The 24,885-nt window shown below is 40.6% G+C and overlaps 2 protein-coding genes across 8 annotated transcripts in view; one reads left to right on the forward strand and one right to left on the reverse strand.

Moving 5' to 3' along the window:
* emid1 (EMI domain containing 1) overlaps nucleotides 1–16,495 on the forward strand; it is a 55,926-nt gene extending 39,431 nt beyond the window's left edge. For 3 of the 7 annotated variants that reach the window (XM_005473352.4, XM_005473353.2, XM_025911944.1), the window contains 14 exons: nucleotides 2,150–2,239; nucleotides 2,727–2,788; nucleotides 2,904–3,036; nucleotides 4,134–4,178; nucleotides 4,279–4,386; nucleotides 6,389–6,514; nucleotides 8,873–8,962; nucleotides 10,730–10,782; nucleotides 10,888–10,950; nucleotides 11,897–11,941; nucleotides 12,139–12,183; nucleotides 12,334–12,345; nucleotides 14,145–14,229; nucleotides 15,226–16,495. In XM_005473352.4, coding sequence (XP_005473409.1) covers nucleotides 2,150–2,239; nucleotides 2,727–2,788; nucleotides 2,904–3,036; nucleotides 4,134–4,178; nucleotides 4,279–4,386; nucleotides 6,389–6,514; nucleotides 8,873–8,962; nucleotides 10,730–10,782; nucleotides 10,888–10,950; nucleotides 11,897–11,941; nucleotides 12,139–12,183; nucleotides 12,334–12,345; nucleotides 14,145–14,229; nucleotides 15,226–15,359 — 1,091 coding nt within the window. In that variant the 3' untranslated portion in view covers nucleotides 15,360–16,495. Of the gene's footprint in view, nucleotides 1–2,149; nucleotides 2,240–2,726; nucleotides 2,789–2,903; nucleotides 3,037–4,133; nucleotides 4,179–4,278; nucleotides 4,387–6,388; nucleotides 6,515–8,872; nucleotides 8,963–10,729; nucleotides 10,783–10,887; nucleotides 10,951–11,896; nucleotides 11,942–12,138; nucleotides 12,184–12,333; nucleotides 12,346–14,144; nucleotides 14,230–14,398; nucleotides 14,504–15,225 lie in introns of those variants that run through there. The other 4 variants (XM_025911947.1, XM_025911946.1, XM_025911945.1 and 1 more) reach the window with 4 other exon arrangements.
* A 39-nt stretch (nucleotides 16,496–16,534) lies between these two features.
* rhbdd3 (rhomboid domain containing 3) lies at nucleotides 16,535–19,309 on the reverse strand. Its single transcript, XM_003451717.5, has 5 exons — nucleotides 18,678–19,309; nucleotides 18,212–18,595; nucleotides 17,842–17,968; nucleotides 17,490–17,744; nucleotides 16,535–16,918 (listed from the first exon to the last, which is right to left on the reverse strand). The coding sequence occupies exons 1-5, from the start codon at nucleotides 18,838–18,840 to the stop codon at nucleotides 16,750–16,752; spliced, it is 1,098 nt and encodes a 365-aa protein (XP_003451765.1). The 5' UTR covers nucleotides 18,841–19,309; the 3' UTR covers nucleotides 16,535–16,749.
* Nucleotides 19,310–24,885: the final 5,576 nt, after the last annotated feature.

Raw genomic sequence — 24,885 nt, forward strand, 5'->3', positions numbered from 1 at the left:
GGCTCTGTAGTAAAGTGATACTGTCTGAGGAGATGCTAAAGAAAAAAGGAGGTCTTGAAGGATTTCAATATTTGTTGTTGCAAGACTGAGAGACAGAGAAAGTGTGCAAGAGGTGTGTGGGAGGCTATAGTTCTTGTGCCAAAGCCGGCATAATGCTTCATACAATAGCTCGAGTGTGGGTGAGGGGATCTTGGCGCTTGAATGTTCTTTACTTTAGAGGGAAAAGACGTGCTGTCAGGAGGGGAGGAGGGAGAGCTAGATTTCTTATCCCGAGTCCCCCCACACCCCCCACCCCCTACCTTTGTAATTGAATGCAGCCATCTATACGAACTGGGCTTCACAGAGAAAAGCCTGCAGGATGTGCATGCACATAGACACGTCTCTTTGTCTCCTCGGCCTTCCTCCGTGTAGACTGAAGTATGCTGCAGAAGAGTGAAGCAGACATCGAAATGTCCTCATCTCTGTGCAAGGTTTATGTTGTTACTGAAGCATGGAGGAGTTTTCTACAATCCGGAGGTCATGCCATAACATTACATGGTTTGAATCCATCTACACTTGTAATCCTCTGAGAAACACCCAGAACCCAAAACAGTGAAATCATGAGCACAGAGGTCGAGGAGAGGCGGGGTGGGGGTATTATTGGAGCAGTCTCACTTTACCCTAAACCATGTGCTCTGTGTACTTTTCATGCTCTTCTTTTGCCCTTTCACTCTCCCCTCTTTGGGTAATATTTGAACTCATTATGCTTTTACGTCTCAGGTTTCAAAACGTTCATTCTTCCTTCATGACAGTAAGCTCTCTATTTTCCTTTTCCGGGCCTGCAGTGCATAGAGACAGATTATGACATCTCGATGCTACAAAACGTGAAGCTGTTTAAGAAAAATGCCGTTGTCCTGCTTCACCTCTGTGCCGCAGGTGCTATTTCATGGCTTCGTTTTGTGTAGCACTTGGCGTCGACTGTGGCCGCTGTCCACTGAATGGAAAGGCATGCTTCCTGGTGGCTAATGAGGTGCTGAACCCAGCCTCTTGTTTGTATCATGAGCACCTGGGCCAACCACAGCCAACCCAGGCCAGACAATGGAGTCAGTCTAGCATTTCCACAAAGGTCTGCCCATTCAAATCATCTACAACCCTGGGACACAAACTCCCACACTTCATAAAATGAAGGCAAAACAGAATGCGGACCGAGACTGCCCCATTCTTTTTCAACAAGGAAACTATTGTTTGTCTTCACACGCCCTCTTTCCCAGGCCTTACGATGCTATCCTCCTTTAAGGAACGAGGCAAAAGCAATTTGGCTGAAATGCAGCACAGTGTTTGTTCTTTGGAAATGTAACACATACAAGAGCTACAACTGTCACTGCTAATTTCCCTTTCTGAGCTCTGTCTGGCTCACCTAGAGGACAGAAACAGCACAGAGGTCATTTTCAATTCCATGTATAGTGAAACGTCTTGATAGAACCCACAACACAATCTGTAACTGAATTCTTGGAGTGATGACATTAGGTTAAACACAAAATTGTATACTGAATCCTACAGCTTGGCAGTGAGAATCAGAGACAAGTGTTGTCCTAGTCCAAGGTTAGGCAACTCCAGGCCTCATGCGCCAGTGTCCTGCAGGTTTTAGATCTCACCCTGGGTCAACATACCTGAATCAAATGATTAGTTCATTACCAGGCCTCTGGATAGCTTCAAGAGATGGTGAGTAGGTAATTTAGCAATTTGAATCAGCCGTGTTGGATCAAGGACACATCTAAAACCTGCAGGACACCGGCACTTGAGGCCTGGAGTTGCCTAACCCTGTCTTAGTCTCTTTACTTAAACCAGATGATGATGTATGCTTTCCTTTTCTTTCCCAAGCAGTCATTTTAGCTCTAATGCCACTGGTAAACTAGAAAATACACTCACTGACCACCTTTGTGCAAAGGTACTGCTTATAAGGTTGGGGAAACCTGCGGTCAGCTGAGACTGAAGAAGTCACTGGGATGAGTGGCGAAACATTTCTCCCACTGAAAACGCTACGTCCAGATGAACAGAATCAACCTTTTGGGATCTAAATATTATGTTGTCAAGCTAAGGAAATTATAAAAACTTCAAATGCAAAACACTGAACTGACATTTATTCCACTTTGTCTTTTGGTTTTAACAGATGCAGGAAACCGGCTTGTAGCTCAAGAGGCATTAAGAAAACCATCTACTCTACGCCGGCCACCTGCACGCACAGGAGAAGCAATCTCCAGTAAGTAACTGTAAATACGATATTATTTTGACTAGACAGCAATTTTCATTTCAGTTTTATTCTTTTAATGCCAACCCGCAACAAAATTAATCTCAGGATGCATACCACAGTGAGGAAAAACCTCACAACCAGGCCCAGGGTGGAAGGCGAAGATATAACAATAACAATCAATAGCAAGGTGATGGGGTCAGCACATTGCACATGATACCTATGGAGGACAAAGAACAAACCGCAGGAGAAAGAAGGCACAAAGCTAATGACATTTCATCAAACGGGGAGTGAAAAGAGTAAAAGAGCGGTGCTCAGTGGATCATGTGAGGTCAACCAGCAGCTTGAGCCTTTGGAAGCATAATTGGGGATGATTCAGGGTCACCTGATCCAGCTCTCACTATAAGCTTTATCAAAGGAAAAGTTTAAGCCTAATCCCAAAAGTAGGTATGCCACATCTTTACATGTCTGATTCCTCCAACTAAAATCTGTTTTTCAGATTGTCTCAACTGCAGTCGAATCACTGCTATGAGCGACAGACTGAACACGTTGGAGGAGAAGGTGAAGACTTTTACTCGTTCAGACGCAGCATGTGAAACATTGAGGAACATGACTGGCCTGCATTAAACAATATTGTTTTAATTACCTGCGCTTGCTTTATGTTTTCCTGCACCAGGTCCAATTACTCACAGCTCCGGCCTCCATATCGCATCGCCACCTTCAGGGTAAAGTGGGAATTGCTCCAGAGACCTCGTTACTGATGGGGGCTGTGCCCGCTCAGGGAGCTCCTGGTGAGCAGGGACCTGCAGGTAGGTGTGTCCTGCTGTCACGTGTCAAGTTTAGGCATTTTCATTTAGTTCCGTCGACATTTACGTTTAATAATTAAGTGAGAAATCACTCCTTGCAGCTTTTCCTGCTCGCTACCTTCACACCTCTGCTCGTATCCTATTTCACCCAATGCACACGCACTCATTTCCTTTACCAAAAGTCAGAGTGCAGCTCACTTTCAGCTCTGTGAGCGTCCTCTCCTTTCCTGGAGTTGAGCCCAGCACTGGCTGCAGCTAAAGACACAGTCATCAGTGTTTTTATACCATCAGCAGGAGAAAGATTTGATTTACTGGACTTTCAAATTAAAGACTTTTATTTGTCTTAAATGAGACAAACCTGCAGAAAATGAGTGCAGTTTGGTCTACCGCTCTGGCTGAATTACTCCCCAAAGCTCATCCACTGCTCCCTGTGTAAAAGAAAAGGCTCCCTGATCCATTTGTAAATCAGAAATATAAAACATTTTTCTGAACCAGTTCCTTCTCCCCACAGGATAAACCATTTCTAAACGAGCACCCTGTGAGTTTTCCTCTGGTGCCACCTTCAGGCCAAAGTGCACTCTTATGTAATGCATAGTGATGGCTTGGTTTAGATTTTCCTCAGCCTGCCTGTTCTTCAGCACCACTACGTGTGGGGTGTTGCTTAACTGTTCTGGTGGGGGTTCTGCTGAATAAGTCCTTAATTGATTCTGATTTAAATGAAATCATTTAATGTCTTTACGCAGTTCCCTGCAGGTTTTATAGTACTGTTTCCAATAATGGAAGAGCTGCAAATGAAATCTGATGTGTAAAATTGCTTAAGTATTCCCAAAATCACTACATCCAGAGCTTTACGTAAACCCCAAGAGTGGCCTAGGTAAGGGAAATCAGTTTCCTGAGTTAGAATTAACTGGCCCTTTAAAATTTATATAAAAATGGCACTTTAAAAATGTTGTATTTTCTAGCTAAAACATTTAATGAGCCCTAATACTGACCCATAAACACAATGACATATTCTTCCTGTGACTGTAATTGCACCTCATCCTTTGGTGGATTGTACTCTGATTGTTTTTATCAAACTCCTCCTTCTGTTTTAATTTCAGGTCCTCAGGGTGAAAAGGGAAGAGATGGGCTTCCTGGCAGAGATGGTAAATTGTAACAATAGTTGCCTTTCAGTTGACGTAAAACCGCTTAAGATGTAAACCAGTTAGGTTTTTGTGATTACTCATGGCTGTTTCCTTCTCTTAGGGAAGCCAGGGTCTCGAGGGCTGCCAGGTCCTATTGGGCCTCGAGGGGAGGCCGGGGCAAGGGGCCCATCTGGAGCCCCTGGATCAAAAGGATCCCCTGGACCGGCAGGTAACGGTGGACTCAAGGAAAAGGTCTTTGTTAGCAGAGATAAGAGCAACAAATAAACCTTGTCCTGTTGTAAAGTTGCATGTGTGTCACTAAGAGAGAGGGTATGTCAGATCAGCTGTTTAGTTATTGCCTATCTAGTCACTATTGTCTGTGGAACAATGGCTAACAAGAGGCCAAAGGGCTATGAAAACAACAGGGGGAGTATCTCCTCCTGACCTGTGATGTCCATATCCAGAGTGTTTGTCTTTCCCTCAAACCTCTCAGTCGGCCTGCAGACCCTCCAGCACTAATCGCCCTTCAGGCCTGCTGGTAACTTACTGGAATTTGAGTATTTTGCTGGTTGGCTTTGAAAATCATAGGTTTCTAAAAAGTGCATGCTCCAGAAGCAAAGTAGCAAAGTATTTCTTTTCTGACTGTATATAAACTCCCCAACATGTGTTGCTTTTCATGGTCGGCAGCCAGAACAGACACGGGATCATAAATCTGTTCCACGGATTCAGAGTTCAGTTGTTATGTACAAATAATAAATGACCTGCTGGGAAAAACGTAAATCCGGAGTCAGCTGTGACTTGAATAATGAATAAAGTAAATGGCGGTCTATAAGTGTGTCACAACATCTGCTCTTGCTATAAGCTGTTATTCCTCTGCTCTGGATCGTGAAGGGAGTGCCTCTCCTCTCAGGCTAACATGTGACCCCTGCTCTCTGCCTGCTGCTGGGTAAAGATGAGATTTGGAGCAAACGCTGAACTACAAACCCACCATGTGACTTCAATTGAAATGAACACGAGCGATACGTATACGGAATCCCAGAGCCTTATGATTTCCATATGCCCCTTTGGTGTTATTGTTTTTCTATCTCCATTACTTCATAGGTATCCAAAAGCAGCGCTGTGTTTTTCTTATTTTGCTGATTTTTGTTTTTGTTTTTCTTACACTCAAAGAGAAAGATAAACACAGGCCTGGAATGCATCCAGTGTCATGCTAAATGTAGATAAATATGTTTCTTAAGCCAGAGGTTGTGGGAAAAATCAAAAGTGAACAGCTGTAGTTAGGAGAAGTGATGTTGTATGATATGATACAAGCCTTGATAACTTACAGGAGAGTCGTATTAAAATGTTGACTAATATTCTGCCATATCATCCCATAGTTGCTCTGGGGAACCATTATCCTAGAAGAAAAACTGAAATTGTTTTCCCTAATATGTCACAAAGGCTTTAAAGAGCTGCTTTTTCTGGCCTGCTGAACACTGTGCTGCAGCTTGCAGCTTGCGATCTTCATGAAGTAGCCAAAGCAGCTGGTTTTGCTGCTGTTTCTTTACTGCGATCAGTAAAAATGTCAAATCAGATGCAATATATTATGTTGAAAATCTGTAAATAATGAAATGTCATTTAGTATATAAACAACAAAGGTGGTGGAGGGCAAGAGGTTGTGTTCAGCATACAGCCTGACCTCAGAAGAATCCAAACAATGAGGTCAGATGTCACTGTGGTGCTTTTTTCCATCTTCAAAATAACACTTGGGGATGACGAGGGTCCCTTTTGCTTATGAGCAGTTACAGATATACCATTTTTGTGTATGTAGAGAGCATTTAATTTACTGTGAACCAGTCCCAGCAACACTTTGCAGAGTTTATTGTGTTTATTTGAGTTTCCCGTTGTAAAGTTCCCAGCACCAGTCTATTAAAGACCTCTTCTAGTTAACTACAGATAAAAGAAAGTTTATACACTTCTCCTGTTCAGTCTAGCTCCTGATCTTACTCCACATGTAGACACAGACACACACTCACTCCTAAGAGACACTATGTTGTATCACTCAACACTTTATCTAATCTTTTTCCTCTCTGTTGTTTGTCTTCTTGTCGTCACATAAGCCACAGTCATTTATCAGTCTGCCATGAGCTGTGCCTCTTCAGAGGAAACTCAGGTCTTATTTTGCTGTGATACATCTCTGCTGTACAGAATGTCTGTCATCATGGTGATTTTTCTGTCATCCTTACTCCCAGGCCCCCGTGGTCCAACAGGACTGCCAGGAGGGAGAGGTCTTCCAGGCCCGCCTGGCCCACCGGGGCCTCCAGGCCCTCCAGGTTCCCCAGCACCAGCCAGTGCCCGCATCCCAGAACCGGACCACAGTAAGACCCTGCGCAACTAAGAGACCTCATGTAGTTATTATGACGCTAATTAATTACAAACAGTACCCATTTAGGGTTTTGATAAATCGAATCATTTCACGCTGTTGAAGAGCAAAGTTCAAATTCAGTTTAGTAGAACTAGATACTGTTTATAAAAATTATTTTTTTATTCTAAACTTTTTTTTACACCTTTTCGCTTAATTTACTTAGGATTCATTAGGCCATCATTTTGTCTGTGATTCGGCTGTGCTGTGCTACTACCAGGTAATGTAGCCATCAGCTGTCAGCCTCAAGCAAAGATGGGGATTTGGGGTACAACACTTCTATTTAACTCCATAAACCCCAATTTATTTTTTATTGTCAAACCAAAGCATCTCCATCTCAAAGGACATCAGCTGTTAGGACTTTTTAAAAACGGCCCACTTCAACTTGATTTGCTGTATGTTCCATTTAAATGTGACTTTATTCCTTTTGTTTATAAAAATGGGTTCTGCTCTTTTACTTTGGTTCCGGTTATGACTTTTCATAACCTATTTTTAACGGACCTAGATGTCCAAATGGTAAATAGGTCCATGTCAGATGTCACCACCTTCTCGCATGAATTGTTGTCTTTTTGAGCCAAACCAGACACTGTTACTCCATGTCCAAACAAAATCAGCTTGTGTACGCACACAGATTCAGGCAGGGTGACATCAATTTTAAAGACTTCCAGCTTGACTCTTTAAACTAATGTTCACGTGTCTATAGCAGCGTTACAAAAGAAACAAAGAGAATAGGAAACAGGCAAGATGACGTTAATCCTTTAACTGCTACTTGCTCCTTGTTGTCTAAAAGCCAAGTAGGACAGAATCAAAGAGTGTTAAATGGAGTCAGAGACAGAGAGATTGACACAGACTTCACATGCTGGGATGAGAACCTGTCCACCCCTGATGTCACTCAACAGCTTCCAGATGTAGGTCGCTCAGACAGCTGAGGGAAGAGGTGGGGGTGGAGGGGGTGACAGACAGATGGGGGCCCACACCAGCTCTTCCAAGGTCAGCACACAGGCGGGTTTTATACATGGGTTCAGTGGTAAAAACCAAATATGCAGCACACCCGTTTGCAGGCTCTGGGTTCCTGTGTGGAGACGCAGGCTTGAGGTTGGCATGATTATTTCCGAAACTGTGGGTCATTTCTTTCACATCAAAGTAACAGCAGGGAACATAAGACGGGGGTTCTGTGCAGAGCTTCCTTTGGAAAACACTGGATTATTTGGCTTCTACATCTGCATCAGGATGTTGGAATTCCCGTCTGCAGGACTGGAGAGGGTTCCTAAACCAGCGGCCAACATGTAGTACTTAAGAGCAGGACTCTTTAAAAGCATGACCTCAGTGTTTGTTAGTGGTCGAGCAGATTTTCATGTCAAGCCACAGATTCCAGTTTGTTGCAAGCAGGAAATGAAGAATATCAGATACAAGAAAGCAGCCCTGATTTTTTTTGTGGTGTGCAACAAGAATCTGGCAGCTGAAGGATGTTTCTGGGTTCTCCTCCTCCACCTTCTCTCTAATTCTCCTGAAGCCTCATGCTGTGATTGGATCTGTGTTTCCTGACAGTATCAAATGACCCAAGAAACGTACATTTCCTCTAACATTCACACATTCACCACCCTCTTCAACTGGCCCTTCCTCTTCGGACACATGTGGTTGTGCACGCACAGTCAGTGCTGTTCAACAGTGGAACATTTTTTTGTTATGTCATGTTGAACTTTTAATATGTATCAAACTACAGTTTAGTATATTTTACTGCCCTGGCGAAGTCGTGAGATTGAGTTTGACTGTTTATTGGAGTACACTGCCCTCTAGAGGAAAGGCTGATTTGTCACACAAAAACTTAACCATCCACTAAGGTGACTAACAGGGTGCATGTAGTTGGATCAAGAAGTTCATGTTTCTTATTATGAGATATTTTGCCACAGGCTTCTTTATGAAATGTTGATGAAGGACCAATTTCTTATCTGGCACATGCAAAATATGGCTCGCTTATCGAGCTTGGCCTACCAAATTAGAACCTTATCAAAAACAACACCATATGGAAATGTAACCAAAATATAATTTGTTCTGTGGAGCTCATCAGGAGGACAGATGATGTTACAGCATACTCATATCACAAGTCATCTTTTATAGAATGAAACACATGACAAATAAATTCAACTCAGTATTCTAACTGAGGAAAATCAATTAATGGTATTTTAAGAGTTTGTTTTGATGGTCAGGTTCTACAAGAGTGGATTTTTTTTCTGCTTAAAGCAACTTATTTTAACTCTACCAATAGCTTATGCTTTCCTTTAAACACACATGCATTTTCTGTTTCAACTTCCAGATCGTGGAAAAGACCCTTTCTTCACCAACACCTTCCACGACTCTCGAGGGATACCTGTTCCAGGACCTCAGGGGCCTCCCGGGCCTATTGGTGAGCATTAAACACTCTTAACAGCTTTATTAAAAAATATTAAACTACAGGACTGAATTCAAAGACACCACAAAAATCAAAGTGAAAAATTATGCAGCAGGTTAGTAGATTTTGCCAAAATATCAACAATAGTAGTTTGTATGACCCCCCACGTGCTTGTAAGCATGCCTGACAACACTGGGGCAAACACTTGGGCTGCTAATGAGAAGACAGACGAGGTCCTGGGGGATCTCCCCCCTCTTCTTGACCAGGGGATCACTGAGGTCCTGGAGAGTCTGAGGTGCAGCGTGGGACAAAAAACATTTAGGTTTAGGTCAGGCCAGTGTGCAGTGCTCAGTCAATGGTATCAATTCTTTTATTCTTTTATCCTCTCAGAACTGCCTGCATACTCCCCGTACATAACGTCATTGTAGTACACCAGGAGGAACCCAGGAATCACTGTATCACTGTAGGGTCTGACAGTGGGTCATAGGAATATCATCCTGATACCTAATGGCATTCAGGGTGTCGTTGCCTAGCCTGTAGAGGTCTGTACATCCCTCCATGGATATACCTCCTCAGATCATCACTGACCCACTACCAAACTGGTACAATGTTACAGGCAGTAAATATTTTTTATTCCTAACCATGTGTCCAGAAAAAAATAAATATCCTTCAAAAGCAAGTCCACACACTGATGACTACACTTAGGTGTGGTCACAACTCTGTATACACTCTAAAATATGCAAAATGAAAACAGCTCCTTTGCATGTCTTCCATGCAGGCCGCACAAACCATCCTTAAGCTGTGAAAACAGAAAAATCTATCAGAGAAACTGCCACAATGGGAGGAGAGGCAAAATCTATAGTTTGGTACCTCCTGAGAAAGAGAGAAAGCACTGGTGAACTCAGCAATGCAAAAAGACCTGGACGTCCACAGAAGACAACAGTGGTGGATGATCACAGAATCATTTGCATGGTGATGAGAAACTCCTTCACAACAGCAAACCAAGTGAACAACGCTATCCAGGAAGTAGACGTATCGATATCCAAGTCTACCATGAAGAGAAGACTGCATGAAGACGGCGTGAAATCCAAAGCAACCCAGGAGTTTATTAAAGCAAAGAAGTGGAATATTGTTGAATGCCCAAGTCAGTCACCTGATCTTAAAAAAATTAGGCATGCATTTCATTTTTTGAAGACTAAACTTCGGACAGAAAGGCCCACAAATAAAACAAACTTAAAACTACTGCAGTAAAGGCCTGGCAGGACATGAAAAAGGAGGAATCCCAGCATCTGGTGATGCCCATGAGTTCAAGACTCCAGGCTGTCACTGATGAATGATTGAGCTTTCAGTTCTTAAACATGTCCAATTACTTTGAGCCCCTAAAATGAAGGGATTGAGTTAAAAATGCTTTAGTTCCTCACATTTTTATGCAGTCTTTTTATTCAACAAACTGAATTAAAGCTGGAAGTCTGCACTTATACTGCATCTGAGTTGTTTCATTTAAAATTCAATGTGCTAATATAGAGAACCAAAAATTGTCTCTGTCCATATTTTTATGGACCTAACTGTATATGCTGATGCCTGTCAGTGATGCTTTTTATATTTATTGCTTTTAATATGCATTTCATAATCTCCACTGATCTTTCTTGTCCATTTTGAAGATAAAGGCTTTGATAATATAAACTTATGAACACCTACAGGTTCTGTGTTACTATGTCAGGTTGAAAAGGTGTAAAACACAAAACTCTTGTGCTAATGTAAATCTTTTAATCTGTTTTTCAGGTCCCCCGGGTCCTAAAGGCCCGGCAGGACCTCCTGGTCCAGCAGGACAAAATGTAAGTTTGCTCACAGCACAGCAGTGCACGATAGTCATTGCATTAGATTTGTTTTTGTACAAATTTATCTGTGTCATTTTCAATTTCCTTTCTGCCTCAAAACAGGGAAAACCTGGAGTGCATGGAACGCAGGGCCCCGTGGGGCCAAAGGGAGAACGTGGGGAGAGAGTGAGTAAACTTTGGCTTAGATTATTGATTTGTTGGATGGAGGCACAGCGCATGTTAATTACATTTTTGAAAATATTAAAAACTTAGCTAAAAGACAAGTTTGTAGACATATACAGAGAAAAGTAAAAAAGCACATACAGTGCAGTGTGGTACAGTAAGACAATATTAGATTATTATTAATATTTATTAACATGTTCTCAATGCAGTTAAAGAGCATAATATATGCAAGACAATCAGATGGTTCAATAAGCAAGTACATGTTTATTTAGATTTCTATGTGCAGTGCTTAATGTCTTTTATATCTCATACAATGATCAACCCATAAATTTGTCACTTTGTGCGTTCTTCTCTTGCAAAATAATAACAACATAAATATTCAAAATTTTAAAAAAATAACATTTTATATTGATGGGGCTCTATTCTTCATCAAGTTCTTCATCATAATCCCCATGATTCAGTAACTACTCGAACCACCTAATAACTTGAAGCAACTGTAATCAGTGTGAAGAATTTTGGCTCACTGTTATTTTGTTGATGCACAGCTCTCTTAAGGTCCTGTCACAGCATCTGAATCAGGTTTTTGACTTTGTCTGGTTCATTGCAACACCACGATTCTTTTCTCTTCCAGCCATTCTGTTTCAGATTTTCTCCGCTTCTCGGTTTTGTCTTGCTTCTGAATTTGGATTTGTTTTTGTTACATAAATGGTGATAGAATATAATCAGAACTATATAATGATGATTTTTTTTCTGCTATGCTCTGATATGTAAAACCTTAGAGGTAAGAGAGGATGTACTTTCTTTTTCACACCATAATGTTAATGAGAACTATTGAAGGAAAAAAAGCTTTTATTTTTTATTTTATTTTTTTTTAAAGGGACTCTTTTGAAACATCTAGCTGTTTTTTCTTTGTTTGACAACTTAATGAGACAAGTCTTTGATTTTTCAGGGACCTTCAGGTTACCCGGGAGAGAGGGGCTTGAGAGGCGAGCCGGTAAGCCACCACTGCATGTGGAAAAGGGGAAAGTATCAACACCCTGTCATATTGGGTTATTTTAGTATAAACTACATTCACCAGCAGCACTGCAAACCACACTGACCAACAAAGCTGCAATCAGAGAGAGAATGTGCCCTTTCTTTTGATGTGAACCGCTGCATCACACCAATTTTTCTGTAAACATTTCTTCACAGGGAGCACCAGGACCAAAAGGAGAACCGGGAGAGAAGGGATTGCCGGTAAGATACCAGCTGCTGGTAGTTCACAGTTCAAATGGTGACACACAGCCTGAACAAGAAGATTGTTGTCAGGTTTCAAAAGTTTTAATATTTGGCATGAAACGTCTGCTTAATCCTTACATTTCTTTCACTTGTTTCTCATTTTACAAGAGCAATCCAAATGTAAGATATTTTTATTCATCATCATCTGTTCACTGTGTAGCCAAGTTCTCAGTTTATGCTTTGATCTGTTTACAGTCACCATATTTGTGGTGGTGATTGGCCACAAAGTGGTGATTGAGCAGCATCTTTTTTTCTCTCAGGCTCAGACTTTTCAGACTGTTGATTGTCACATGGTCTCTGCTTTACTTTGTTGTTTATGTTTGATCATATATGACTGTAGCTTCTGATCTGTGTGTGTTTGTACGTTAACGTGTTTTTGTTTGGTCCTCGGGGTGTGCTCTGGACTGCTGTCCTCTTGACCCTAAAGCTCCCTCTGCAAGCTGCTGTCCCCATGGCTACCTTTCACAGTCATCTTTTCAGCATCTGACTTTGGCATATACATATAAAAATACAAAAACATACCAAGAGAACAGCTCGATGCGGTCACGTCCTTTTAAAGGCAAAATTCTTAATTATTCCATGTGAATTAAACAGACGTTCGAATATTCACAGAGGAAATGTGCGAAATGTATATGCCAAATCACTCCATATGTGTCAGTGGTGGGTGGTGTTGGTTTAGAGGTGTTGATGTGGTGTGAGTGGAGTGGATACAGCTATCCCCTTTTCTCCCCCAATGCAACCTTGCATGAGTTTGTCCTAAATTGCCATACTGAATAATCTGTTCCCTTATCTGGATGTGTTAATCAACTAAAAATATATTTGAATGACTAATAACAGAGTAGAGTTAAAAACAGAAAAAAGGCAAAGTTGATGTAAACTTCCAAAGAGTGTCTGTGAGGCTGTATTGAAGCCAACAAGCATAATATGTTTACTGATTTTTAGGAGGTGCGGTTTATTGATAGATTAAACTTTTGACGTGGATGTGATGCAGGATGAAGAGTCAGAGGATTATGACTCATCCTGAGGGGATTTTGAAATCCTGTGTCGAGCATCATGGCGATTAACCAATAATGCTAAGATATTTTACTAAAAACGACAAATGCTCGCCTCCAGCTCCTTCAGGAGATGATTTACAAACTAGAATTCGTTCTCTGGAGACCATCAATGTCTTAATAAAAATGTCCTTTGTCCCAAAGCTGACATAGTTTAATCTGAATCAGAAATGCTGCTGCCATCTCTAAAGTTACATTGTTTATAATAACTTTGCCTTTTTTCTTTAAACATAAGGTTGTATTAATCGCCGCATTTCTTAGTGGGAATCACCCAAATCATCAGCTATTGTCTGCACGCTCTCTTTTGTGATGTCGACCCTTTTAGCTGTCTCTGTATGCTCTATATTTGTTTTTCATCTACTTGTGTTCTGTTTGAAGGTATGACTCATGAGTTGCTAGCTCATCCTTTAACAAAAGACAACAGACTTCAGAGTAAATCTAGTCTGGCTTCATTCTGTCAGGTGATGGTGGGTTACTGTTGTAACCACAGTGCTAAGAATGAAACTGTAGCACTAAACCAAACATATTTTCCTGGCTGAACTGCTGCCTGACAAAAAGATGCAGATGGCATGATCAAATGCATATCCTGGAACAGTGTTGTCACCAGCATGATGCAGGTCCATAATGTGCATGCTGATGTTGCCCAGCCCAGCATGGCAGAGACTGACTACATATGGAAGCATGCTCCGAGAATGAGGGCGGCGTAGAGAAATACAGGGAATGGATAATGTCTGACAGTGCTGGGCAGATGTGTGGACTGTTTTAACCTTCTAACTGCTGGACTGTGTTGAGAAAAATGACTTGCATCTTGGCGAGCAGTTCTTTAGCTTGTGCTCCTTACCTTGACGGCTGTATCTATCTTCACAGGGGGACGGAATACATCAGATCAGAGAGGCGCTGAAGATCTTAGCCGAGAGGGTTTTAATCCTCGAGACTATGATCGGTATTCATGGTGAGTAGGAGGCCTGCGGCAGGGTCAGCTTTAGGCAGGGGTCGAAGGTGGGCGACTCAAACCCCCACTCTACCTACCGGGGGGTGGGAACAGTCACGAGCAGCCCCAGGACTCGGGCTCGCGTTTCCACACCCTCACACAGTCCCCCCCTGTCACTGCTCTCTGATAGGACATTAGCTTGCAGATGTTCCACAACTTGCAGGCAGACCTTGAGCTTCTGACTCGCAGGGTGACACTGCTGGAGGCTATCATCTGGCCAGGTAACGCTGAGACATCCTCACCCGCAGAACTGCTGGCCCCCACTTACCTTCTTGACAAGATCTAAAGTGATAGAAGCTAAAAGCAAATTCTGATAGTCACAAACTGAACTACGAAATGTTGCTGCAGATGTATTTTAAGAAATTCAATCCTTTAAATAAGCTGTTTTGGTACTATGACACATGTGATCCTACAATCTTCTGTTAAGGTTTTACTTATCGATGGATGTTTACTTATGGATGTTTGTGGATTTTTCTCTTCCCACAAGTTTGTCTCACTTGGTACACTTCTGAGCACCAATGATAATTAAATAATATAAATATTTACCTAATATTACAGAATTATCAGATTGTTTCATAGCGAAGTAGACAGACTCAGAGGTCTACACCCTGACAATAAAATGATTGAAAATAAATCTGTCATTTAGCAAGAAAATGTGCCAAACTGTCACTGGTTTTGGCTTTTCCAATGTGATGAATTGGTGCTCTTCTTTTCTAAATTAGCTTAACTTTTGAACTCATTCTGGACAATTTGAAGGGTGCTGGAAAATTAAGATGGACATTTTTCCAACAAACTTATAAGAAACACACAAAACATATTAGTCAACAACATATTAGTCAGCTGCAGCTTGCCTAAAACAAGTTAGGAATCCACTTATAGGTTTGGATTAGGACTACAAAGTGCACACATACTGGTGGAGACAGAAGTGCCGTTCCAACTGCTGTCTTTCTTCAACAGAGCCTGATCTAGGGTCTGGGGATGGACCGTTTGGCACATCCTCCCCTAGTTTCTACAGAGATAAGCGATCAGGTTCAATTCCACATCGACTTGCTTCTCCTCTGTCCTCCGACACCAAGGTTCGAGGAAAGTAGCCACCCCCCTGGCTCACCCTGAGGATCACAGGCGGGGGGAGGGGCTTGACTTCCCCTCCTATAAGTCTCATCAACACTCAACAGAGTTAGACGTTAACTGACACCCTCTCTGGGCTGTACCATCTAATATAGGATGGGGGACACCTCAGGGAAACTCCACTGGTACTCGACAATGCCCTGCTCCATCGGGAACCTGAGAACTAGTTTGAACCCCATCCATCGCCATAACCAAACAATTTACCTTTACACAATACTTCCAGCTGCTCTTTCTGTTTTTCATTTGTTTGGCTGCAGAACCACAAGCCTCACAATTAGGATGATGAAAAAAATCTGAATCTTCTGTGGTGCTCCTCGAGCTACAAACGGTCCTGGAGAATAAAGGTCATTTAGAGTAATCATGTGAAAGAGAAGTCAGATGTGAGAAAAGAGACTGGATTTGAGTTTCTGTTGCTTTCACGATGTAACTGCAACCTAAACAGAATTCATTATTTAAGCACATGGAGTCTGTACAGTTTGCGGGACATGACTACACAAACAAAACTCCTCCTATAGTATGTAATTTGTTATGCTTCTATCATATTGTTTAACTCAATGTTATGTAGTGCACTAAAAAGATTAAGTGATCCGTTCACTAACTGAGATAAGTGTTGATAACGGTGATTTGTACTTTTCTGGTCGCTCCCCTCCTCCTCTAAAGTATGTACTGATAAAGCATTTCGACATTTAAACTGGGTAAACGTGCACAAACATTTGCATCTTGTTTTAGCCTCCACATATTTAGAAACGGCCATAAATGATGTTGCAATCTGGAAACATGTTGAAAGGAAAACAGACCTCACAGGATATTTCATGATTTTTAGCACACACACACACACACAAATGGAGAAAATGGCAAAACTGTTACATTAACTTGAATATACTTTTACCACTGTTGTGCTGGTAAACTGCTTAAACTGTTATGATGAAAAGACTTTTTTTTCTGCATTTATTGTGAAACTATTTAAAATGAACTGTAGTTTATTTTGTATGCTGTTGTGTAACCATTTCATACTTTTAACTTTTTTCTTGCAAAATGTGTTACTGTGTTAATATAATCCTGTCAAGATGATCGGTGTAATAAAATAATGTCCACTGTTTTTGTTTTGTTTTTTATTTTAGTTTTTTCTCTTTTTTACATGACACCAGTATTCATTAAACACTTTTATAAATAAAATGACATCCACTCTTTCCACCATACATTTATCTTTGCATATACAGAAAATCTAAAGTCTGCATCTACACTCACGGCTGTAGTTGTTATCATTAAAATAGTTTTACAATTAACCCACGGGGAACATACTGAAGCTCAGCAAAACCCAAGCATAACTTCGGTCCAGACTTGTGAGGCGGGTTAGGTGTTTTGTGGTGGCAGCGGGCTCTTCCCCTTAGATACCACCACAGCTTGTTCTCCGATGCTGTCTTCTATAAGCAGGGAGATGGCGCCATCTAGCTGTTTTGATGCTGCTAGAGCCACAACAGCTTTTTCTGTGGGGAAGCCCATCTTCTCCAACTGCTGGAGACTGAGGGGAAACTTTGTGTAAGTATGTATAAAGTACTTTGCAAAAAGTCTTGAGCCACCACTCACAACACTGCGCACCGTCCCGAGATATGCTAAGTTTTGAGCTAATAGCTTTTGGGAATCACCTTGTTGGTGCAAAACTACTTTATATTTGTCAAACTGTGTTTTCGTAGGGAGTTTTCACAAATTCAAGCAAAAACATTTGAGCAAATTACAAATAATGTATTTTTGTGACAGGCTGCTAGTAACAAAGTGCCTAAACACAACCTTTTATATGCTTGAATGATTGATAGGTCGGTTTTAAATGGTTTAAAAAAAAAAAAAACAAGAAAAAAGAAAAAGCATTTCCGGATTAAATTGAAAACACAGGAAAAAGCAGCCAGTGTCAGAAGACCTTCAAACATTGCTCAAGACAACTTTAAAAAAGTCTGGAAGCACACTGTAAAAAAAAACGAGGGATGTCTCAAGACTTTTCCATAGTACTGAATGAGAAAAATAAGTAGTACTAGGTTTAAACACACACACACATCTGCATACTGACATAAAATTCAAGATATTAAGTTATTACGAACCGCAAAGAGGAAACCGATGATTTAGGAACCTCCACTTTTGCACCAGGATCATCAGGAGCATCCTGTAATGAGGCCAGTATCCCTGCCCTAAGCATCTGCTCCTCCAGCACCTCTGCCTCAGCAGTCACAGTAGACTCCTCTATTATCCAGGCAGGCAAAGGTTCAATCCATGAGCGGTGGTTTGAAGCAGAAGGTTGGTTCATTGGGACAGCAGCTGACTGATCTACAGGCATCGTCTGAGAAACTGGTCTAGATCTGTGACAACACATGAGGTTAAAATGTTCAGAATAAACACAGTTTAAAACCAATGAAAGTTCATTGAGACTTGTGATGTGAACGAAATGAGTCACACCTGTGTGAAGTAGCGTAGCTAGGCAACCTTAACCTGGCTGTGGTGGAAACATACATCCAGTCAGGGACAAAATCCAAGACTCTGGACTCCTCCAGCTCCTGTAACATCCCAATAAAGGACTGACGATCTGATCCGATACATTAAGTATTATATAGAAAGACTTATGAATATGGAAATGAACATCATCAAAGATTTCATCGCTTTAAACCTGGAGAAACAAATTGAGAGTTCAAGAAAAATAAGAGAAAAGTGAGCTAATAGTAAAAGTCCTAATAAGTCAAAATACAGAAAAAACAAGTAAAATTGTTCCTCTATAAATCACAATATATTGCTTTTAGTTTCAAACCATTGCAAAATCGGGGTAGGATACAGTTGTGCCCTATGCATATTGCACAGAAGTGAAGCAGAGCTGGTGTCCCGGGCAGCAGCAGCAGACCAATCAGCAGAAAAAGCCACGGGAGAAACCAGACAGGCAGACATCTCAGCACCCTCCTCTGTGTCACCTGTCGACACTGTGCTGTAAATAAAGCAAGCTGGACGCCAGAGAAGCCAAAGATCCGGCTCGCCTCACCCCCACCAATAAAGAGGAGCAGGGTGTAAAGAAAAGGTAGTGCGATGATTGTCAGGGTGGAGAGGACAAGTAAGGCGACCGTCCCCCAGCGGCGCTCCTGACAAGATCCAAGCAGCAGCATCAGAGCTACACTGACCAGCAGAGAGGGCAGCTCATCATGGCTGAGAGCGTACAGGAACACATCTGAGGAGGAGAAAAGGTCATGCATATGTTTTGATTTTCACCAAGTGTTGTCTGTGAGATCTGAACTCAAAAAAAGAGTTACCTGTGAACCTCGGGAAGTCTCCTCCTGGACCAACACTGAGACTTGCCTGGATGCCCCCAGCATACATCAGTAGCATGAGTGTTACCAATAAAGAGGTCCCCAGGCAGAAGCCAGGACGACCTGATCCAAACCAGAACCACACTGACGACATACAGTCCAGCATTATTCACTATCAGCTGTAGTTTCTCTACTCACTTTTTTGGTTTTGTTTTTTGCTATAGTGGCATAATCTTGGTAAACAAACATATGCTGGTTTACATAACACGAAAAATAGTTTGTGGCGTTAAACTGAACCCATTATAGTCCTCACAGCATTAAAACAACCCGTCAAAGATCCTTCAAACTGAGGTTAGTGCCTGCAGAAACACCACCAAAACACATGAAATATCTAACTAGTACGACAACCTCTAAGTTCTTCTGGTCCTATATAAAATAGCCATGTCCTCAAAGCGTATGTGATGAAAACTTTTAAGGAAAAAAAAGAATCATCAAAGCATAACTAATAAAGTCCTACAATTATAAACAAATCTCTAGTGTGAAAATATTCAGAAAATGAAAGCAAACTTCCGTGTTACGTCTTTTTCTTCGCAGTAAAACAATAGCATAAAGATGCACTACCCCCACCTGCTGGACATACTGCTAGCAACACGTCAACCACCAGCAGGTTTTAGATTATTTGAATGAACTGTTTTCAAAGAAGTTTCACCTCACATGCAAGACGAAAGTCAGCCATAACAAAAAATCGAGTTAATATAATATAATATAATGATATTTCGATGCTGAATAAACTCAAACAGCTGGATGGAAACACAACTTCTACTAATGTTTACGTTTTGTCAGACCAGGATTCACCGTGGTTCACTGGTGTGTCTCATTGTTAACATCTTAGATTTGATCTTGGTTGAAATCACACATGAAAACTGTATTTGGTGTTTTGTTTGGCTAGTGTGAGAGAATGAAGAAGGAAGGATGAGGGAAAAGATGATATTACACAATCAGTGGGATTGTTTTTCCCTTTTGCTGCCAATGGTGGGAAAAATGCCCTCCATAAGTCAAAATATGGGGTTATTATCTTATTATCTGACTCTTAATAGCTTGAATTTTTACCCTATTTACTCTGAAGTTTAAATTATTAAGTCAAAATTTGGAAATAGTAAAGAAGGGATTTGCAATAATAACCGGGCATTTTTAGTTATGGATGGCATTTTCTAATTTCATTTTCAATTTTCATTTTTTATTTCAGTCATACCAAAATACTCCATCAGTAGTAAAATTAATTCAAAATGTAGTATAGTTCACAGATTGGGATGACTTGTTATTTGATGTATGCTTTACATCATGTTAATTCACCAGAATTAAACTTTACATCAGTCTAATTAATTGTTTGTGTAAAAAAGATGTAATCAAAATAGATGAAAAAAATGTAGCTGAAACATTGAGCTGGTGAAATAATTTTATTCATGATAAAAATGCATCAGTATTATCAGTACGTTTACATTTATAGTTTAATCAAATATTGCTGCAAAATTTGTAGTGTTTTTATATTGCTGTATTGGCACACTAACCAATGTCTTGCTAAAAAGTGATCCAGTCCTATTTGTCAGAAATGATTGCTGGTTTAAACTGCTGTAAATAACTTTTTGTCCAATAATCTGAACAGCGTGACAGAATGAAGAAGGAAGAATATATTTCGAACATATCGCTCACAAATGATATCAAGTCATTTTGAACCAGAAAGAACATTCCCATCACAAGATAGAAGCTGCAATCATGTTTTTTTGTCAGTGACTTTTATTTTTATTTTGTTTATTCGTTCTCATCCTACTAGGGATGCTAACATACTGGACCACTGTTGTACTGCTTTTTCAAGCTGGGACTACCACACTTAATTAGACTCACTGACAATGTCACATTATACATCAGTTTTTGTATGTATGAAAGGTCATGCAGACCATGACCTTTCATACATACAATAATAACAAACTGTGGTTTACTCCAAATCTGAGGAAGCTGGCCCTGTACAAGCCCTGTACAAGCAGGCCAGAAACAAGCTGTGCAAAGAGATTAGGGTAGCTAAGAGGAGCTAATGTTAGAAGCTAAAAAAAAGCTTGTCAGCCAACGACCCTGCATCAGTTTGGAGAGACCTGCAGCACATCAGCAGTTACAGGAGTCCATTCCCCCACCCTGACAAGAATCCCAGAATGACTGATGACCGTAACACCGTCTACTGTCGATTTGAAAGACAACTATTCACACCTCCCATCTCTTCGCACTCAGCTCATACCTCCAGCCATCAGCGCCCTCCCCTCTTGCCCTCTACCTGCACAAAAGATCTGTGAGGAGGATGTGTCTGCTCTTCCAGAGACAGAAAATCAGGAAGGCTTTGGGATGTTGTGTTCCTCTCCTGTCTCAAAGTCTGTGCACTTATAGTTTGTATAGTTTCTTAGGACTTATTCCTGTAGTTTGTTCTTACTATTTTATATATTGTACATATTTATATATATGAGAATGAGATTTTTAAGAAAGATCTGGCCAAGAGGGCACGAGAGATCGAAACAAATATAAGAAAACAGATCTATAAAGATTTTTTAAGTGGCCCAAGAGAACTGGTCTGGTTACAATGTGTTACCCAGAGTGGGTATAATCACGCTAAGTTATAAGGATACTTGAAAAACAGGTAATTATTTTACTTCTTGTATAAAAACCCCTCCGTAAATCACGTTGACTTCCGACTATTTACAAATCAACGCTTTTTGTATGTTGTTTAAAATTAAAAAGCGTAGACTATGCGGCTATTATTGTAAACGTACGTGTCGATTTGTGTATCTAATTCAGGGGTGTCCAAACTTTTATCCCTGAGGGCCACATACATAAAAATATAGGAGGGGCTGGGCCACTTACTAGAAATTAGGTATATAACCTTAACTGTAGTGTATTAATGTTAGAAAAATCATTTAAAAGTGGTCAAATGTGTTATATTGTTGAATATAATTAAAGACAAAACTGCCTTCATCACAGCTTTCCATAAATGGATCTTTATTGATTTATTCAGAAAAAGCTTTGGTAGCTCATTCTCAGAACAGCAGCAGATTTCTTCTTGGACAGAAGATTTACAGTACAGAGGAAAACAATAAAGGGGAAAATGGGACGGGTACATTTCAAGCTTATTATTTTAGTTCTTAGGCTTAGCAACACACCTATTAACGTTCGTTTGAAACGGTTATCAACATTAACAGATTGAACTGGACTTAATAACAGGAGTGCATATAATTTTAGTAAATTATTCTGGTGAGTATCAGCTGCGCTGGGTATGTAAATCGGGCCATCCAGCCGCGGTGCTCATCGTACGCCACTCGTGCCAGAAATCCGGACAAATGTCACTTGATCAAGGAGCAGATCTGCATCAGATGAGATCAGCTGACTTTGCGTGTGCGTGCGCTGTGCACAGCGGTGTGTACTCGGTGTGTTAACAAGAAAAACGCATATAAGAAAGTGGTGCGCAAAAGCAGGGTAGTGACAGAATTGATGCGCATTATTGATATTTGAAGCATGTGTACCTGCACATGCATGCATATTAACACGCGGGTACTGTGGAATGTAGTTTTTACTCACCTAAAGTGCTCGTGCTCTCGTCCACTCCCCGCAAAAAAAAAAAAATTAGCAGCTGTGCGGTGTCTGTGGCATCGGTGCTCTCATCGCATGCGATGGAGTAAAAATCAAAAGCACAGCTTTATCAGACAGTTGCAGTTTAATGTTGGCTGACAGTCTTCAGTGCGTGGCACAACTGTATTTCTGGACATGCTGACGTTGTTGAAGTCCTGCACTTTTTCCGGGCACATTATTTCGGTGACTTTAACGAGGCAGCGTTTTATGAGGTCTCCATCTGAAAAAGGCTTGCCATGTCTTGCGATGAGTTGGGCGACCTCATAACTGGCTATTGGAGCCTTTTCCTGGACAATTTGAGCACGAAATGTTGCTGACCCCGCAGGATAGCTACCCTTTGCTTTAATTTCTGCTCTCGCTCAGCACCAGTGTAGGATGCATAGGCCTGATGTTTGGTTTCATAATGACGTCGTACATTATACTCTTTCATAACTACCACAGTTTCAGTGCAGATCAAACAGACACACTTCCCCTTTAATTCTTTGAAAAAATGTTCACTCTCCCACCGTGTCTGAAATTTTCTGCACTCACTTTCTACCTTTTGCTTCTTTGGTTCTGCCATGTTTGGTAATTTGGGGTAAATTTCTTCTGTGATTGTCCTTTTTGGTAGACCAACTGCCTTGATCAACAGTAGCTCCCCCTGGTGTTAAAACTAAGAAGTGCAATACACTCAAGCAAAAGTTGAAGTGCGGGCCATTTTCTATTCTATTTATAAAATTACTTGAGGGCCAATTAAAAATGGACCGCGGGCCAAGTCGGACTTTGGACACCCCTGCTTTAGACAGTTTTTCAACTCTCAGTAATGCCATAGTGATCGTTTGATATATGGACCTGCAGCGGAGTTTAGGCCCAGACACGGCTAGTGACGTTAGACTTAACGACCGATACAGTTGTTAATTTTTTTATTTTTTTTTTACTGTTCCAATTTTCTTTTTTTTTGTTAAACTTTATTTAACAAACAATGAGTATACAACATACGAACAGATGAAGTATACAAAACAACAGAACATGAACACACAAAGCCAGGGGTAAAAAGTTACAAGAATACACGCAAAAATTCACAGATATATATTGTTTTGAGAGCCTTTTTGTTGGTAGAGTCTGATATTGATTGTATATACATTTCCACATCCTTAAAAAAATGACAGAAATATGGTGTTTTGTTAGTAAACTTACATTTATGGATAAAAAATTTAGCTAAAAGTATTAACAAATTTATCATAAAAAAAACATTTATCATTCCTCTTGGGGAACTTAAAGAAACAGAATAAAACATTTTCCCATCGTAAAGAAAATTCCCTTAAAATATGGACAATAACAAAACTGCTAAATTCCTTCCAGAATCTCTGTGTAAAAGAACAGTACCAAAAAAGATGTGTCACAGTTTCTGGATGATCCCCACAGAAAGTACAGTTAGTATTTATGTCTCTTTTAAATTTTACCATGTAGTGACTGGCTGGATAACATTTATGTAGAATTTTAAATGAGACTTCCTTCACCTTATTTACAATCAAATATTTATGGGGGATCATCCAGACTGTCTTCCACTTGATATCTGGAACATATCGGTTCCAGTAAGATATTACATATGGGAGAGAGACGACATCTTCTTGGAATAAACTACGTATTCTCTTATTGCTGTTACCAAGTTCCTGTGAAAAGCAGATTGTTCCTATTGGTGACTCAGCTGGATCAGGGAGAGTGACTGAGATAGATATTGAGCTGTCAGTGTTTTTATATAACATTAGAGTCCCTGAGGGTATGGCACCAAGCACCATTGAGAATTCCTGAACACTGATTGGAAAATTATATAGTGCAATGAAGTCGTTGTAAGTAAGTAGTTGTCCCTCTTTATTAACCAGCTGAGCCACCAATAGGATCCCATTTTGGACCCACGTTCCAAGAAAGTGATTTATTTTTAAATAAAATATCTCTGTTGTTCCAGATAAGGTATTTGTGAGGTGAAAAGTTGTGTTTATAAATGAGGGTCCACGCTAAGAGGACTTGCTTATGGAAGGATGAAAGTTTACAGGGAGTTCTCAACATTGTAATTACAATTTAAAATAAAATTAAAGCCACCAAAACGAGAGAAAATATGATATGGTATAAAGTTCCAGATAGAGGTAGGGTTTTTAAGAAAATGTTTAGCCCAATTAATTTTGAAAGTGTTATTTAAAGTAGAAAAGTCTAAGACGTTAAGCCCACCTGACTCGTACTTATTCATCACAACAGTTTTTCTAATATAATGCGTACGGTTTTCCATATAAATTAAAGAGCATACGGTCAATATCTTTACTAATTTTCTTATCCAGATGTAAGGAGAGAGCAGCATATGTTAATCGGGATATCTCGTCAGCTTTAGTAATTAACACTCTACCTTTCAACGACAAGTCCCTTTGCAGCCACTGGTTGAACTTTTTTAGGGTTTCTGTATAATTGGAGTGAAGTTTGAGGAGCATCTTGATTTTTGGTCTTTGGATATCGATCTGTTTTAGAACGCTCAGAGCCATGGGACAACCAGACTTCATTACCCCATTGAGATTTC

This window comes from Oreochromis niloticus, linkage group LG12 (assembly GCF_001858045.2).
Source record: "Oreochromis niloticus isolate F11D_XX linkage group LG12, O_niloticus_UMD_NMBU, whole genome shotgun sequence".
NCBI classification, from domain to species: domain Eukaryota; kingdom Metazoa; phylum Chordata; class Actinopteri; order Cichliformes; family Cichlidae; genus Oreochromis; species Oreochromis niloticus.

Coding starts and splice junctions, on each gene's coding strand:
- rhbdd3 (XM_003451717.5), bottom strand. CDS start 18,840: ATGCTGGACTGTATGTCGTCAGTGTGGTTCTGGTTTGGATCAGGTCGT. Junction 18,596..18,677: donor AGACTTCCCGAGGTTCACAG/GTAACTCTTTTT, acceptor TCTCCTCCTCAG/ATGTGTTCCTGTACGCTCTC. Junction 16,919..17,489: donor TCATCGGTTTCCTCTTTGCG/GTTCGTAATAAC, acceptor GTTTCCCCTCAG/TCTCCAGCAGTTGGAGAAGA.